Source organism: Miniopterus schreibersii (genome assembly GCF_964146895.1).
Source record: "Miniopterus schreibersii genome assembly, chromosome: 1".
NCBI lineage: Eukaryota > Metazoa > Chordata > Mammalia > Chiroptera > Miniopteridae > Miniopterus > Miniopterus schreibersii.
The window spans coordinates 143,433,274-143,452,202 of NC_138101.1; the positions used below are offsets into that span (position 1 = coordinate 143,433,274).

At 36.2% G+C, this 18,929-nt stretch overlaps 1 protein-coding gene across 3 annotated transcripts in view; it reads right to left on the reverse strand.

The window, feature by feature from the left end:
• The window catches only part of INO80 (INO80 complex ATPase subunit), a 117,029-nt gene that overhangs the window by 82,010 nt on the left and 16,090 nt on the right, over nt 1-18,929 (reverse strand). For 2 of the 3 annotated variants that reach the window (XM_081117410.1, XM_081117408.1), the window contains exons 2-9: nt 15,663-15,848; nt 15,250-15,419; nt 15,091-15,158; nt 12,753-12,938; nt 10,489-10,609; nt 8,968-9,182; nt 3,167-3,220; nt 2,168-2,371 (exon numbers count right to left, since the gene is read on the reverse strand). In XM_081117410.1, coding sequence (XP_080973536.1) covers nt 2,168-2,371; nt 3,167-3,220; nt 8,968-9,182; nt 10,489-10,609; nt 12,753-12,938; nt 15,091-15,158; nt 15,250-15,419; nt 15,663-15,805 — 1,161 coding nt within the window. In that variant the 5' untranslated portion in view covers nt 15,806-15,848. Of the gene's footprint in view, nt 1-2,167; nt 2,372-3,166; nt 3,221-8,967; nt 9,183-10,488; nt 10,610-12,752; nt 12,939-15,090; nt 15,159-15,249; nt 15,420-15,662; nt 15,849-16,485; nt 16,559-18,929 lie in introns of those variants that run through there. The other variant, XM_081117409.1, reaches the window with a different exon arrangement.

Below are 18,929 nucleotides of genomic sequence, written 5' to 3' on the forward strand. Positions count from 1 at the left end.
CTAAATAGGAAAAAAGTTGAAATGAAAAGAGCCACACCATTAATCACATATGAGAGGTAGTCAACAGAAGAATTCACCAAACCTATATATAGTTTGCATATAATTCCTTTACAAATGTTTTACCTTTCGAAAGGTGAAAACTGCTAATAAACAATTTTATAATAACCAAGTCAGTGGTACTAAAAGCAAATAATAACCTTCATTTATAGTCTACTAATAACCCATGTTTTGCTCTCTTTTATAATATGAAATCTTTTCTCCATTGGGCTTCTGTCTAAAATGTTTATTTCTTTACTATATTACTTTTTTATAGTGGCACTGAGACACCAACTAAATTCAAGCTACATATTTATTTCATAACCTTGGTGGTAGATACATTTGCCTAGCTTATTTTTAAAAATGTAAACATATCAAAAACTCTTCTTTATCAACAAAAGTCAATTATTCTTGAAGTCAATGCAGAAAATATCTGAAAAGAAGACGCTAATCGAAGAAAGAAAATGCTCCCCAAAACAACTTAGGTTATCTGTGATAATGATAGTTACAAAACATGAATATAGACTAAAAACACACACATACACACTTTTTTTAAATGTAAAAAGCTAAATTCCAAGTACCTCTGAAATAACTTTATAAGGAAAATACTCATTGTGTCAATAAATAAAATCAATTATCAAAATAAACAATAAAATGAAGAAATAAATACCACAAAGACTGAATTATATGGAATATAGTACAGACAATAAATATAAAACTAAAGTCATTATTTTTCATTAACTATTTTATAATAAAATTCCTAGGATATGTATTTGATTTATCCTTAGATCTACTTTCCCCAAAGAAAAACAACAACAAAATAAGGAACAAGGCCAAGAAAGGACCCAAGTCCCAAAGTATGCCACATAAAACTATTCTATTTTTTTAAGGGTTTTACAGCACTTGAGCCAGATGCAAATTAGAAGAAAATCTGAGAGTTTGAGAAAACAATGAGCTTATTTTTCATAACAGATACAAAGCTAAAGCATAGTCAAGAAAAACCTTTCTAAAATTAAAACAAAAAAGAGTAATGTCACCTTAAAGAAGGCAACTACTACATGTTTTAATAAACAAGGTAAGTTAAAGGAACAATAAAGATCCATCAAAAATAGTTTTATTTCAAAAGTTCAGAGAAAAAGACACTCAAGTCAACATAACCACAGATGAAACTGTCATCAGCTGGCTATCAACATAATTAGGAGAATGTCTCACAAATCTAGATCGTAAGCCAAGCCACTTGCAAAACTTCAAGACCTGTGACTAACTCTTAAATGCCTCTAAACTCAGTATTCCCAATAGCATCAAATGTTTATGCACTCAATAATACTGTATGTTTATCTTCCATGCAAAGATACAAGTTACCCAGGGGACTTAGGAGAACTAGGCAAAATCCATATTCATTCTCAAAGGCATGATAAAGGAGGGAAGATCAAAAGCTCAGGAAAGGCTCCACAGTTCTGCTTTGGCAAGAGTCCTACCTATACTGAAAGAAAACATCCAATCCTTTGAATCCCTTCTTTCTCTAGACCTCAACTTTCCCTCCACTTGTCCCAACTGGTTCACCAATGGGAACACAGTAACTTTGTCATCTTATTCTCCCCTCTTGCTTCCCTGAACAATATACTCAGCTTACATCAGATTTAGCAGGAGTACCAGCTGTAGGTTAAAACAGAAAAGTAGATTGGGGGGGGGGGGGGTGTCTCAGAAAACAAGGTTAATTGTCCATTGTCCTCAACTGGCCTTAAATTTGGCAAACAGCCCTGATCTTCCAATATATCAAAACTGCAGCCAGCACCTGGAACCAAGCCAAAATAAACTATAAGTTGTTTTCTTTTACTTTCATTCATTTTTCTTCTCTTTTCTTTTTCTTTTGGTCTGCAAGAAATACACAAAGAAATAGGCTGCAAAGAATAGAAGAAACTGGCAAAGAAAGGTGAAAGCCAGGAAGAGGGCCTTCTTGAAAAAATAAGAATAGATTGGTTTTCTGGACTAAAATCACCATCCTCAAAGTTAGGTCTTAAAACATTTTTACACAATTTCATTGGTTAGATTTATAATTTCTAAAGTACAAACAATCTTTTGATATAGCTGCAGCAATTAGGGTTTTCAAAATGTTATGCTATTGTCCTACCTCACGCATTTCCTCATCCAACTTCCGCTGCTCTAAGGCTTCCTTCTCAGCACGTTTACGGTGTTCTTTCTCCACTTTCTCGTACTTCTTCCAGTACAGAAGCATCTCCTTGGTAAGGCGGCGGGCACGAGGCAAGGTCTCCTTACAGTTCTTCTGGGCCTGCAAGGCAGCTCGACGCACCTCCTTCATGCACTGGTGGGCAAGCTGCAGATGACAACGTTATCACAATGGAGGACCCAACACCAGGGCCAGTGCTCCCTGGGCTCCAAACCACAGCATTCCTCATTCTGTTCAGTGTAGACAGTCCTCCTATGGCCACATCTCTTTCTCTCCCAATCTGATTAACATCCCTGTACAGTACTATGATCCAGTCTCAGACCCCAAGGTAGTATATCAGGGATGAGAAGTATGTAAACATAATGCCTTAGAACATGAAAAAGAAAGTGTAATGATCTGAGATGTGCTGGGAAGTTACAAAGTGGTATCACACATATTAATAATAATAGCTACCAATGTTTATTATATGCTAAGCACTAATCTTAACGTATATTAAGCTCACTTATTCTTCATAAAAACCCTATGAAGCTAGTATCATCCTCATCCTCACTTTATGGATGAAGATGAGTGATTAACTAGCCCAAGGAAATACAACTGGGAACATTACCTCGCCTGATCCTCACAACTCTCAAAGGAAGCTGTGCTACTTCCCTCTAAGGGAAGGTATTAATATCACCATTTCTTCAATGAAGGAACCCAGCACAGGAAGACTCTGTGTGGCCTGCCCAAGGAATTAAGAGTGGACTATGATCTTACCAAAAAAGGTTCAAATAACAAATGTGAGGAAGAACATTTAGAACTGAGAACATTTAGAAACTCTCTTAGGTACTATTACATTCATTATCAATAGGTCACAGAGACAAGAGCAGCAAGTATGGATCCAAAGAACAAGAACACATTCCAGCAAAACATAAAATGGAAACTATAAAACTGCAATTTTACCTTTCGGCTATTGGTGAGGAACAGGTTACGAGCTGAAGCTTTCTGCTTGTTGGCCTAAAATAGTTAAAAACAATATTTCATTTAGGATTCCTTTTTGAGAGGAGACTATGTACGGGCACTGACTCGTATTCAACTCGAGGATTAAAAAATAAAGCATCAAGTGAAGCATATTCAAGATACATTACTGAATGAAGAACCCCACATAAATCTACTAAAGCAGCATTAAGAATAAGCTAGTGCTGTCACTGCCTTAGAGTTTTCTGTACACTTTTGGAAAGAATTTAAGTTATATTTAAGGCTGGAGGTGGACTAGGAAAATGTAACAACACACCCTAACCCTAGTATCACCGTGATTAAAAAACACTGCTTTCCTAGGCCCCATCTGCAAAGAAGCTGAGATAGCAGGGCACTCAGATACAGAAGTTGTTAGAAGGAAGGTAAACTAGTATTACTCAATTTCTGCCACCACTTAAGCATCATCTTCTACAATAAAAAATTCTGAGGCAGACCTAATGCAAGATGACTCAGCAACGTTCAGCTGCTTATTATGTCTTCCACTTCAGTTTAAAAAAATCAAATTTCCGAGGATGGTTCATTTGTCATGGGAGAAGACACAGAATAGGCGGAGCGGAGTGGCTCTTTGACTGTTAATGAGCCCCCCCCTCATTCTGAAGGAACAATGGGTTCAAAGTTACAGAGGGCATGAAAGCCGTTTCTATAATAGTCCCAACTCAGACTGTCTGCTTACCAGGGACAAAGCATGTTTCCTCATAACTTTTCCCATCAAGAATGCTCATATGTAAACTTTCTCTCTGGAAATACTTATAAATTTCTAGGCAGAAAAAAAAGCAAGCACACCAAGGGATCAAAGCTAATAATACCAATATTGGGACAGGTGTGTCATGTGCCTCCTGAAGTGATAAACAAAGGACACATCACTCCCCTGGTAATCCTGCTAAAAATGTATAACCTAAATCTAATCATGAGGTAACATCATACAAACCCAAATTAAGAAAATATTTTGTATTCTACAAAATACCTGGCCTACGATCTTGAAAAATAACAATGTCAGGAAAGATGAAAGCTGCAAAATTGTTTCAGATTCAAGTAGACATGAAAACTAAATGCAACATGTAGATCTAGATTTGATCCTGGATTGAATCAGTAAAGAAAAAAAGTGCTCAGCCGGTGTGGCTCAGTGGTTGAGCACTGACCTATGATCCAGAGGATCGTGGTTCAATTCCCTATCAGGGCACACGCCCCAGTTGCAGGCTCCACCCCCAGTGAGGGCATGCAGAAGGCAGCCAATCAGTGACTCTCCCATCATTAATGTTTCTATCTCTCCCTCTCCCTCTTCCTTCCTCTCTTTGAAATCAATAAAGATGGGAGGGAGGGAGGGAGGACTGTAGAGGACATTATTGAGACAACTGATGAAATCTGAGTCATGGTCTGTTGACCAGATCATTTTTATAACTGCATTGTGGTTATATGTAACAAGGTGCCCTTTTTCTTAGGAAATTCACACTGAATTTAGGAGTTTAGCACAAAGTCCCAAACCTTCAAAATGGATGAGAAAAAAAGTATACATTTGTGTAAAAATGCAAGTAAGATAAACAATTGCTAAATATGAGTAAAGGGTACTTGGCAATCCCTTGCATTAGTCTTACCATATATATATATACATATATATATGTGTATATATTTTTAAATATATCTTTATTGATTTCAGAGAGAGGAAAGGAGAGGGAGAGAGATAGAAACATCAATGATGAGAGAGTCATTGATTGAGCCCGCAACCTGGGCACGTGCCCTGACCGGGAATCGAACCCCGATCGCCTGGATCCTAGGTCGATGTTCAACCGCTGAGCCACGCCCGGCCGGGCCTTACCATATATTTTTAAAAACTTTGTTTTGAACTAATTTTAGACTTACAGAAAATTTGCAAAAAATAGTCCAGTTCCCTTACTTATATAACCACAGTACAATTATTAAGAAAATAATTGAACACTGGTAAAATATTAACTAAACCACAGGTCTTATTTGTATGTAAACCATTTTCCAACTAATATCCTTTTACTGTTCCAGGATCCTATACAATATCCCACATTCCATTTAGTTGCTTTTCTCCTCCAGTCTCTTCATGTATGTAACATTTTCTCAACTTTCTCTTTCATGTCCCTAACACTTTGGAAAAACACCAATCAGTTATTCTTTTAAACATCCCAAAATTTGTGGTTTTCTGGTGTTTTCTCATGGCTGAAATGACATTGTGCATTTTGGCAGAATTCCACAGAAATAATGTGCTGCTCTCAGTGCATCACATCAAGTTCATGATGTCAAAATTTATATTACTAGTGATATTTACTTTGATCATTTGGTTCAAGTGCACTCTGCCAGTTTTCACCACTATAGTTTCTATCTTTCACTTTGCACTAAAATATGTATGCTGGGGTAGATGCTTTGAATCTATGCAAGTTGGTTCCCTTCTAACTTTTGCCCTCTAATTTTAGCATTCATCAATGGATCCAGTCTGCAACAATTATTACTGTGGTGTTTGTGTAATGATTCTCTATTTCCTTCCTTCCTTCTATACTTATTAATTGGAATTCTACTATAAGGAAGAGTTGTTCCCTCTACCTTATCTTTTTGTTTATTCATTTATTTGTAACAGTATGAACTCATAAATATTTCTTTATTCTATGGGTTAAAATCCAGAATTATTATTATATATTTTGTTGCTCAAATTACTCTAACTTTGGCCATGAGGGTCTCCTTCAGGTTGGCTGTTGTGTTCTTTTGACAAGCCCCCCCCCATTCCTCCATCTTTCTAACACCAAGCACTTCCTTACTTTCTGACACCAAAAGGTGTTTAAGGCTCATCTTGTATTTTCCCTGCCAAGTTCTGGAATAAACTAGTCTTTCAGGAACTAGGAGCCCTAGTTCCTTTTATTAGAGAATAAAAGGTGTTCAGAAATCAAGGTCTGAGTGATAGGTACACTCACTGTTACTGGGATGTCACTACTCCCAGGCCCTCTCAGCAAACAGAGCTGGGGAAAAAATGCATACTAATCCATGCATACACACCCAACTATATTTCTATATTTATCTATATGGGTATGAAAAACCATGAATTTATACTGATATCTCCGATTCCAAACAAACTTAACACACTTCATTTTAGCTTTCCCCTTCCTTTTTCCTTACTTACAACTTCTTTCTCCAAAAGTGATAAAATGGCGCTCATCTACAATGTATTTATTTGTTCAATCCTAATATACACAAAGTAATTTCAAAAGTGCTAACTCATTTTCCTATGAGAAACACTTTCACTTTGTCAATCATGGCATTTATGTATAGCTCTTTTGGTCTTTGGCTTTACATATTCAGTCAAAATACTGTTCTCAGATATTTAGGTGAGTTTTTTAATTCTCCACTCGCTACAACTTGAGTATGTTACTCATTTCTAATATCATTAAGTGCATTTGTTTCTGTTTTTTTCCTTTTACCTGTATATACATCCCTCTCCACCTACATCCTGGCTGTTTTATTTATTTTGGGGGTATACGTCAGGAGTATGTAAAACATTACTATGGTTCTAAAAATCAGCACTATACAAAAAGATATATTCACAAAGACTGCCTGCTACCCTGTTCCCATTCCTTCCCCTATTCTACTTTTTTCCCACCTTCCCCTTATAAGGAATCAATCACTTTAATTTCTGGTTTATGCTTCTTGAATTTATTTTGCATAAATGAGGAGGTATTTGTGCATTTTCTGTGTTCCCTTTTCCTTATATGAAAGGTAAAAACTCTAAATGCTTGTTCTTGTTTTTTTTTTTTTTTAAATGTATCTTTATTGATTTCAGAGAGAGGAAAGGAGAGGGAGAGGGAGAGATAGAAACATCAATGATGAGAGAGTCATTGATCGGCTGCCTCCTGCATGCCCCCGACTGGGGATTGAGCCCGCAACCCGGACATGTGCCCTCACCAGGAATCGAACCCTGATCGCCTGGATCCTAGGTCAGTGCTCAACCGCTGAGCCACGCCTGGCTGGGCACTTTTTTTCCTTAACAGTATGTCCTAGAAATTATTCATATCAGTTCAGAAAGGTTGTCCTCATTCTTTTAACAGCAGCATAACAATCCACTGTGTAGATCTACCATTGTTAAATTCAAGCCACATATATGAACCTTTAGGTTGTTTTTATTACTTTGCACTTACAATAGACAATCTTGTTTAGGAGTATTTTGTATTGTTGAAGGTTTACCTTCAGGGTAGATTCCTAAAAGTGGAAGTGCTGGTTTGAAAGAGAAGTGCATATGTAGATTGTTAGATACTGCCAACTTTCCCTCCAGAACAGTTTTCTCTAATTTACATTCCTAGTAGCCATGTGTGAGAGTGCCTATTTCTCCAGTCTCCTTAACAGAATGTGTTGTCATATTTTTAAATTTTTGCCTGTGTGATAGGTGACAAATGGATGGTGTCTAGGTGTTATTTTAATTTGTATTACTCCAATTATAAGACTGACTTTTTTTACTATGTTTGAGGGCCATTTCTTAAATATGTTTTTATTGATTTTTAGAGAGGGAGGGAGGGAGAAGGGAAGAGAAAAAGAGAGAAAAACATTAATCAGTTGTTTCCTGTATGCACCTCTACTAGGGATCGAGCCTTCAACCTGAGCATGTGCCCAGACCCGGAATTGAACCGGCAACCTTTTGGTACACGGGACAATGCTCAACCAGCTGAGCCACACTAGCCAGGGTGAGGTCCATTTTTATAACTTTCTTTGTGAATTGTCTATTCATGTCATTTTCCCATTTATCTACTGAATTTGTGGCCCTGGCCCTCAATTTTTAAGTGGTATTTATTTTTAGCAATAACTGCCCTTTGACCATGGTATACAATGTAAATAAATAATCTCTCCTAGTTTGCCAGTTGTCTTTTGTCATGCAAAAATTTATTCTGTGTAGTCAAACTTATCAATATTTCCTTCTATTGCTTCTGAATACTGAGTCCCAGTTAGAAACTGTTTCCCTACACAAAGGTTAAATAGGAATGCAATCATTTTCTTCTAGTATTTGGATGGTTTCATTTTATTACACTGAGATCCCTAATCCATTTGGAGTAAACATTGAGACAGATCTTATTTCATTTTTTTCCAAATGACTACTCCGTTGTCCCAGCACAGCTTATTTTTTTCCCTTTTTATTGAATTCATTGGGGTGATACTGGTTAACAAAATTATATAGATTTCGGGTGCACAATTCTACAACACATCATCTATACACTGTACTGTGTGTTCACCACCCCAAGTCAAGTCTCCGTCCATCACCATTTATCCCTCCATACCTTCCTCCACCTCCCTCCTCCGCCCCCTCCAGCACTACTTATTAGTAGAGGAAAAGAATCCTTACACATTTCTCTTAAATCATTCACATTTTCTTCTAATGCCTATGACTATTCAGTAACATCCAAATGTTTCTAAAATGTCTAAGAAACATCTCCACCATTTTATTTTCATTTCCTCTATTATCACCTACTTGCTGCCAATCTCTACTGCTATATGTAATAAAACTATGTGCCTTCCTCAAGGCGAAGGAGCATCACACAATTATTTGTCATGAATTCTAGTCAAATTCTAGAAAAACAGTTAACTGAAGAGAGTACTACTCAGCATTCTCTTAATTCCAACAGATTAGTTTCCTTTCTGAAGTGTGAAGGTATCTGGCTCTCACAGTTCCTCTTTAGAGGGCAGGCAGAGAAAACACTTTTGCCACCCCTGTACTAGAGGAACTAACTTACCTTTGGTAGTTCCTTTTTCACAATGCTGAGCCAAACTTTCCTGCGACGAGCATTAAGCTGCTCAATGGATAAGTGCTTCTTCTTGATGCCTGGAGGAGGTGCATCATGAGAGAACTTGGCAAAGACTTTGGTCTGGTGGTGGTGACGACGAGGGGATTCTTCAGAGGAAAGTTCTTCATCCCTTCGCCTTTTTTTCTTCACTTTTTTCAACTTGGCTGCAAAAGAAACAGACTCTTAGAGGTTGCATTTCTTCCCTTCCATAGGAGACAGCAACAAAACAACCTCATCACTTTAAGAAAACTCAAGGTTCTTCCTTCATTCTACCTGAGGCTGGTAATGTTTATCCCTTTATCTATTCAGGCCCATGAATATTCCAAGAAGATCTCACTATCTTGGAAAAGAACACTGGATATTCCCTTTGTTTACATTAAAGAGAAACACAGAATAAAACATAAAAACTGAACTTCTTTTGAACCCAACAGCAGGAAAGAAAAGTTATGAAATATCATGGGCTCAAGTAGTGATCAAAAGGAAGAAAACACTTCTATTTGGTGGCAAGGTAAGGTAACTAAAGAAAAATAACAGAGAACCCGGCTGTGCGTGGCTCAGTGGTTGAGCGTCAACTTAGGATCCAGGCAATTGGGGTTCAATTCCTGGTCAGGGCACATGGCCCGGGTTGCGGGCTAGGCAGCCGATCAATGACTCATCATTGATGTTTCTATCTCTCTCTCTCCCTCTCCTTTCCTCTCTCTGAAATCAATAAAGATATATTTAAAATAATAATAATAATAACAGAGAAAGGAAAAATGCATTAACTGATATTATGCTAAGACTTGTGAAGAGAAAATTATATATGGAACAAAAACCTAATTAGAGGGGGAGGATGTGAAGGATGAGAAAACAATGAGATAAACAAGGAGGATGGGGGAGAAAGAAGGGAAGGAGGCTGAGAAGTGTTTTTGAGTAGAGCTCATACCTTCAGGAGAATAAAATCTGCCTGTACAGATAGTTTAACTTTCCCTTCCTATTTCCTTCCTGATTTCCAGCTGCTTAGATAGAGCTCAGTAAGATAGGAAAGGACATTTCCTGGCAAACATGCAAAAAATACTACATAAGATCATCAGGAGCTAATCTATTTTAAATCACTACATATAGCAACAATTACAACTTATTCCAAACACTTCAAGCTTCTTCCTATTTTGCTGTGCATAACCAACTTTTTCCACTCCCAGAGCATTTTCAACATTTGGAGAGTGTATAGAAGAAAAAAAGAATAAGCTAATTGGAACAAACTAGGAATCCATAGTTCTTATGTCTTCATAATTCTAGAAAAGATCATAAATCAAATACAAAATAAGGTTAATAATGCTTACAACTAATTAGATAGGGGAGACTAGTGTTTTTCAGATAAAGCAAATTTCTACTATATGGATTATGTTCAAAGTCCAAATGCATCAAGAGGCCATATAAAATCCTGAAACTAAGAATGAGTAAGTGTGGAAGGCGGGTCCATATACTCACCTTTAAGTTTCTTTTCCTCCTTAAATTTCTTTTTTTTGGGTCCAAGTAGGTGACGTTGTTGCTCATAGAAAGGGTCATATGTGGAGAGCAGGCCTGCGCTGTAGTACTGGTATTGCTGCAACTGAAGCAGGCAAAGGCAGTGATCCTTAAAAGGGCCTGTGTTCTACTGCACAGTCTTCAAATAATCTTTACTACAGAAAGCTGAGCCAGAGAAAACCCCTAGCTCCTAAATACAGTATTCTTCCCACAAAGAGACAAATAAAGATTTAGTACATTCAAGTGAATTACTTCCTAAACTTCAAAACAAAATGGATTCATCAGCTATGCACATGGTAAGTTGCTGGAAATAATTTAAGAAAGGAAAACCCTCATGCTTCCGAATCTTCACCAGAATTTTTATTTAGTCCTGACACATACAGGGTAGAGCAAAAGTAGGTTTACATTTGTTCATATAAAAAACAATACAAGAATTAATAAGTAATAATACAAGAATAAACTCTTGTGTTTCGTCCACTCACAACTGTAAACCTTTTGCCCCACCCTGTAACTGAGAGATGCAATTCTTTGCAGAAAGCTCTCCTATACCTTGTTGGAATTCATCAACAAGATATAAACCATATTTCTGCTCAGATTTTCCAAGATTTCTGATGCCTTCTATTCTAGCTTATAGTCTTATATTTGGTTTGAACAGTCACCAGCCATCCTAATTCTTTGATCTTTCAAGTCTTTTCTCTCTTCATCTCCCACTAAGGGAGTCTGACTATATTATGAATGGTGCGCCTATATTGCCAGGATTATAACATATGAATAATCTATTTTTTTCCTTTCCAGGGAGTAGTTAATCCTTTCAAACATTTCATTTAAATTGACCTCCAAAGCTCACATTAATTCCATCACACTTATTACTAATGGATAAATATGAATATAAAGTAAAATGAGGTATCCAATGTTGAATCTCTTTTCCTGGATCATGGCCAAATGAGTTCTCTAAGGAATGAAACTAGGATAGAAGAGTGAAATGAAGAATTATTATAAGGTCCTCTGTCAAAGGTCAAAATTAAATGAGCATTCATCAGCTGTATACTTAAAACCTATGGACTTTCCCATAGGTATGTTTTACTTCAATTAAAAAACAGCAGCAAATACTCGAGCACCAAGTGTCTAAACACTGCACCTTAAGGAGGAACTCTTTATCTTAATCAAAGCAGTGAAATACCTTACTGTTTATCACTTCTACAGGCTTATTACCTTTAGCATATTATTCAAAACTTTCTGAACTAACTTTGGACCTTAACTAATTACTGGAAAGTTTTCAGATCTTCAAATATGCTACTGCTCATTATGTACAAAGTGCTACACTTTTGTCAAAAATCAGAAGCCTTTGGTAACAGCATTCAAATTACTGCCACTTAAAACTATCATCAATCTAATGTTAGTACACGAAGGGAGTTTTTTTCAAGACAGGAACACTTTCAAAGAGCAAGTATATTTAAAAAAACATAAACCCACTAGATTTAAAATTATATAGCCACTTTAGAAAATAATCTGGCAGTTCCTTAAAAGGGTAAAAACATAAAATTACCATATGACCCAGTGATTCCTCTCCTAGATATATACCCAAAAGAAATTAAAATACATGTCCACACCAAAAACTTGAACTCAAATCTTCATGGCAGCATTATTCATAATAGCCAAAAAGTAAAAACAATCCAATTAGCTCATTAACTGATGCAAATAGAATATGGTATGTCCATACAATGGAATGTTACTTAGCAAAAAAGAAGCAAAGTACTGATATATGCTACAACATAAGTGAACTTTGAAAACATTACGCTAAGTGAAAACATTATGCTATGCTGAATACAAAGGACACGTTTTTTCATTTGTATAAAATATCTAGAACAGACATTTATAGAGACAAGTGGTGGACTGATGATTGCCTGGAGCTGAGAGGAATGGAGAGAATGAGGGGGAAGGTAACAGCTAAGGGGAATGGAGTTTCTTTTTGGAGTGAGAAAATAATTTGAACTAGACAGTGATAACAGTTACACAATTCTATGAATACACAAAAAAACCACTGAATTGTGTACCTTAGAAGGCTGAATATTTTTGGTATGTGAAATATATTTCAATAAAGCTATCACTGCAACAACCACCACCACCACCAACTAAATATAAAGTTAAAAGTGATGTATCATCAATGAATATAATCCAGAGGGTAAATACCCAGCATGAAGGTCTGAGATGTCTCCTGAAACACTTACCTCCTTGTCTTTACTATACTTATTCTGGTGAAGTTTCTTGTATTTGTGCAGCCGCAACATATTATGAAGTTCTTCTCTGCTGAGATTGAGTTCTTCCTCCTCCTCTTCTTCCTCTTCTTCCTCTTCTTCATCATTGTCTTCACTCTGAGAATCTGCCTCACTGGATTCATCACTTAGCAGAATGTTCTGAAAAAGGGAGGAAATGGAACTTCTGCCATGAAACAATTCCTTTTACAATACAAGCATTTTTTAAAATTAAATTTATTGGCATGATATTGGTTAGTAAAATTATATAGGTTTCAGGTGTACAATTCTATAATACATCATCTCTTATATATCACACTTTGTGTTCACCATCCCAAGACAATACAAGCATTTTTTTTTGCAGATCCCAAAACAATGACAAAAACAGGACAGTCATTCCAGTTTCCCTTATACTATTCTTTGCCAATTCAACCTAAAAACAAAGGATACCAATTAAGAAGCACTAAAATATGCTATACACATCAACAAAGCTAGATTTTACTAAGTACTTACACTATACATAAGATAGTTTAACTGTCAAATACCAAAGCAAAAAATCAACTAAACTAAACAAAAAAAACCTACCTATAGGATATAAAGGAATACAGAAAGCAAGCTGTGATGGCTAATAAAAAAAACAATCCCCAAATCCATTCATGAATGGATAAACAAAATGTGGTATTATGTAGATAATGAATTATTCATCAATAAAAAGGAATAAACTACTTATTGGTGCCACAACACAACCTTGAAAATGTTATGCTAAGTGAAAGAAGCCAGGCACAAAAGGCAACTTATTATGTGATTCTGTTTATATGAAATGTACAGAATAGGCAAATCCATAGAGCCAGAAAACAGATTAGTGGTTGCCGGAGGCCAAGGATGTGTTGCAGAGAATGGGGAGTGACTGCTAATGAGTACAGGTTTCTTTCTGGAGTAATGAAAATGTTTTAGAATTAGACAGTGGTGATAGATACATAAAACATTATTAATATTTAGTTAAACTATTTAGAAATTACTAAATCATATACTCTAAAGGAGTAGATTTTTATAGCATGTGAATTATATCTTGATTTTTAAAAATGTGATGGCTGCTCGGTTGGGCATAGCTCAGTGGTTGAGCATTGGCCTAGGATCCAGGAGATCGCAGTTCGATTCCTGGTCAGGGCACATGCCCGAGTTGCGGGCTCAACACCAGTTGGGGGCATGCAGGAGGCAACCGATCAATGACTCTCATCATTGATGTTTCTATCTCTCTCTCTCTCTCTCTCTCTCTCTCCCCCCCTTCCTCTCTCTGAAATCAATAAAGATATATTTATAAAAATAAATAAATAAAGTGATGGCTAAACAGAGATTTCTACATTCTCAACAGCTTAAAGCCTAACTGACATGAAGCAAATCAGGCTTTCTACATAAGAGTTTTTTAAAGGGCCTAGTGATAATAAAAGAATACCTTTAAGCTACTTTCCATTCTTCACAAGCATGAAACAGAAAAATAATTAGTTCCAATAGAAGAAATGCCATCCTTAACTCAGTTTGGCCAATGACAGTAATCTTGTAAGAGTGTTAACCAGACTGTACCACTCTCTTGCTTATAAAGACTCCAATAACTTACCACTTAACTAGAGTAAAATACAAAATTCCTTGACATGGTATACAAAGGCCCTAACAGATCAGGCTCTCTAACTTTATCTTCTACCATCTCCTTATTCACTCTCCTCCAGCCAGAGCAGCCTTCTTTCTCCCCTAAACATACTGAGTTGCTTCCTTTCTTAGAATTTTTGCAGTTATTCCTTCTGATAGAAATGCTCACGTCTTAAACCTTCATAGTTCTCTCTGGTCACTCAGAAATCAGTTGAAGTGTTACTTCTTTAAAGCCACATTTATTTATTTGTTTACAGGCTTACTCACTGCATCCCTCCCTTAGAATGTGGCCCCACGGGGCAGGAATCCTGTCTATATACAACAGTATCAGCATGAAGGATGTGCTAAATCAACACTTGGTGAATGAATAAACTACTGATGAGAAGTAGATTAAATATTCCAATTACAATGTGAGCCAGTGAGGGCAAGGATCTTATCTAATATATTGTACTCCCTTAATCCACACAGTGCTTTGTACTCAACATTTACTAAAATGAACTTCAATGAGTCTTCCAGATTCTTGTCTATAATCTCTTCCAAAAAAATCACACACAGAATAAAAGATTCACTTCTACAAAAATCTCTGCCAATGTGCCAGAATGAGTCATTATCTTTCCCTTTTATTTGTTGTTAGTAGGTTATCTGAATTCTAAACATTGTCTTCTCTTACCTTTAGCCACTTCCTGCTTTTCTTCAATTTAGAGAAATTATACAAATTCCCTTTGTCAGATTTTGATTCTGTGTAAAGAAACATAAATAATAATAAAATGAAAGGATGACTGCCCCAAAAGAACTGATAGTCCAAAGAGGAATCTCATATCACACTGACCTGATTGTAGAACTCCATTCAGTGAGTATGTGTTTAACATTCCAGAACTGCTTGCTCCAGAAGTTTCACCAAGCAATGAATTTGGAGGTTCTTCCTTAACTTGTATTAAGGGATCCCCAGACTGGGGCAATAAAGGATTATTGTCATCCAGTCCATCTTCACTTTCATCACTATAAATTGAAGAATGGTGAATCCACAATCAGAGTTGGCCCAGCAAAATATTATAATTTACGGCTAGTAGACTGAACATTTTATAAAAGAAATGGTTCCTCTGAATAAGCTCACTGTGTTTTATTTGAAAGGAGAAATAGAAAACATGTTAAAAATCAAAGCATTTTAACCCTAAAGTCTACAGCAATAATGGGAATCAGAAATATGGCTGAACATCATAGTGGGAAGATGGACTAGCATACCTAGAAATATTCCTGTTGAAGATGGCTGATGTCTGTCGCAGGAAATGGTCCAACCGGAGGGCCCTCTCCAGGTACTGAAGATAAAGGGGCTTTGCCAGCTCAGTACAGCTGCCATCGTCCCCGGCACCCAACTCCGAGGCCATAGAACAAATCTGTCTTCATGCACAAGGGTCTCCGACTGCACAGCTGTAGAATGGAGGCAAGTAGTGAAAAATGAAATACTGTTATTCCCACTTTATCTTGCCTGCTTGTTATCAATGTGAAAGAAATCAAACCTTGTCTGTAGAAAGACCATTATAAAGCTCACTACAGGCACTGCCTTCTAATGCAAAGGCAGAAGTTAAAAGGATGAGAACATCAAAATACAGAAAATTGTCATATGTTGCAATGAAAATTCATGCTACTCTTCTTTGAAACAGTACCTGAAAATTTATACCCATTTCTCTTTGCCCTACAAAGAACAGTTACTCACATTAATCCAAATCCATACAAGCTCACTGTTTTACACCTCACAGAAGAGCATTACTGCATTTTTCTCAGCATCACCTTCAAACAACTGCTCTCTTTTTCCATTTTGTATTTACATTGTACATGTGTAAGGTATTTCATTTACAAGGTAACAGATACACTGGCAGAGTATTTTACATCCCTTGAAAACATGCCATAAAGTGTAAGATTTTGAAATGATTTAGAAAACTGGAGCAAAGAGAATAAAAGTGAGGATGAGAAACTTAGTATAGCCTGAACATTCTCTTTGCTACTTTAAGATGTTTAAGAAAGTGTTAGAGCCCGGCCTGGCGTGGCTCAGTGGTTGAGCGTTGACCTGGGATCCAGGGGATCAGGGTTCGATTCCCGGTCAGGGCACATGCCCGGGTTGCGGGCTTGATCAGTGACTCTCTCATCATTGATGTTTCTGTCTCTCTCTCTCCCTCTCCTTTCCTCTCTCTGAAATCAATAAAGATATATTTAAAAAAAAAAAAAAGAAAGTGTTAGAGTCAGAATATCTTCACTAGAGAAATAATCAGTATAATAATTTTCCGTCTTTCACATAACATCTTCTGCTTTATACCTTGTTATCTTTAAAACATTAAAGGGTTAAGCCAGGATTAAATAATGAAATAACATAGAGCAATCAGACCACCATCTGATATACAATGAGTACTCAATAAATGGTATATAATGTTTTAAAAGTTCATAATCTTTGCATAACCCATGGACACAGACAATAGTGTAGTGAAGATCTGGTGGAGGGGGGTGGAGGCAAGGGGGAGGAGGTCAATGGGGGAAAAAGGGGACATCTGTAAAACTTTCAACAATAACAATACATTTTTTAAAAAGTTCATACTCTAACAAACTAAGGTATAAGCTTTAAAAGAAACCCTAGTATTTTTATCTTGAGTTATCTTTTTATTATAGGTTTTTAAATTTCCTAATACAATCTACTTGTAGGAATGTTAGAAATTCTTCCCTAATGGATATATAGATTCAACACAATCCCTATCAAAATCTAAGCAAGCTACTGCTTCTTTTTTCAAGAATTGACAAGCTGATTCTTAAAATTTATATGGAAACACAAACAAACCAGAACAGCCAAAATAATTTTTAAAAAGAACAGGGTTGGATAACTTACACTTCCTGATTTTAAAACATATTATAAAGTTACAGAAATCAGGACAGTGTGGTACAGGAATAAGAACAATGATATAAAACAATAAAACATACCTAAGAATGTAAATTAATTTTTTTAACTCTAATTTCATTTTTAATTTAAAAATTTAGTGTTTCAAATACAGTTCACATTCAATATTATACTAGTTTCAGGTGTGCACCATACTGGTTAGACATTTAAATAACTTACAAAGTAATCTCCAGGTAAGTCTAATACCCACCTGACACCAGAGTTATTACAATATTATTGACAATGTTCTTATATGTATTTTACATTCCTGTGACTATTTTGTAACGTCAATTTTTACTTCTCAATCCCTTCACCTTTTTAACCAGCCCTCCAACAACCCTCTGGCAACTATCAGTTTGTTCTCTTTATCTGAATTTGTTCCTGTTTTGTTTGTTCATTTTTTATATTCGACATATAAATGAAATCACATCGTATTTGTCTTTGTGGCTTATTTCACTTAGCACAATACCCTCTAGGTCGATCCACATTGGTAAGATTTCACTCTTTTTCATGGCCAATTAATATTCCATTATATATATGTATCATCTCTTCTTAATCCAATCGTCTATTGATGGACACTTGGGTTGCTTTCTTATCTTGGCTATTGTAAAGAATGTTGGAATGAACATAAGGATGGACATATCTTTAATTAGTGTTTGGGGTTTCTTCAGATAAATACCCAGAAGTAGGATAGCTTGGTCATATGGTAGTTCTATTTTTAACTTTTTGAAGAACCTCCATACTGTTTTCCACAGTGGCTGCACCAATTTACAATCCCACCAACAGTGTACAAGGGTTCCCTTTTCTCCACATCCTTGTTGTCACTTGTTTGTTAATTTATTGATGATAGCCATTCTGACAGGTGTGAGGTGATATCTCAATGTGGTTTTAATTTGCATTTCCCTGATGATTAGTGACATTGAGCATCTTTTCATGTCTACTGGCCATCTGTATATCCTCTATGGAGAAATGTGTATTCAAGCCCTCTGCCTATTTAAATCAGGTTGGTTTTGTGTGTATGTGTGTGCGTTATGTTGTATGAGTTCTTTATATATTTTGGATATTAACCCCATATCAGATGTGTCATTGGCAAGTATCTGCTCCCTTGAGCAGAACAAAGTTGTCTATTTGTTTTGTTGGTTTCTTTTGTTGTGCAATAACTTTTTAGTTTGATGTAGTTCCATTTGTCTTTTCACTTGATTTTAGCCAATAGGCCAAGAAGTGATGTTTATCTTTTCTTTTGTTTCCCTTCCCTAAGGAGACATATCCAAAAAATATTACTAAGAACAATGCCAAAGAGTTTACTGTCCATATTTTCTTCTAGGATTTTTATGGTTTGGGGTCTTATATTTAAGTCTTTAATCTATTTTGAGTTTAATCTTGTATATGGTGTAAGGAAGTGGTCTAGTTTCATTTTTGCATGTATCTAATTTTCCCAACACTATTTATTAAAAATACCACCTTTACCTCATTTTTATATTCTTGTCTCTTTTGTCATAAACTGACCATATAGGCATGGATTTATTTCTGGGCTCTCTATTCTGTTCCATTAGTCTATGTGTTCGTTTTAATGCCAGTACCATGCTGCT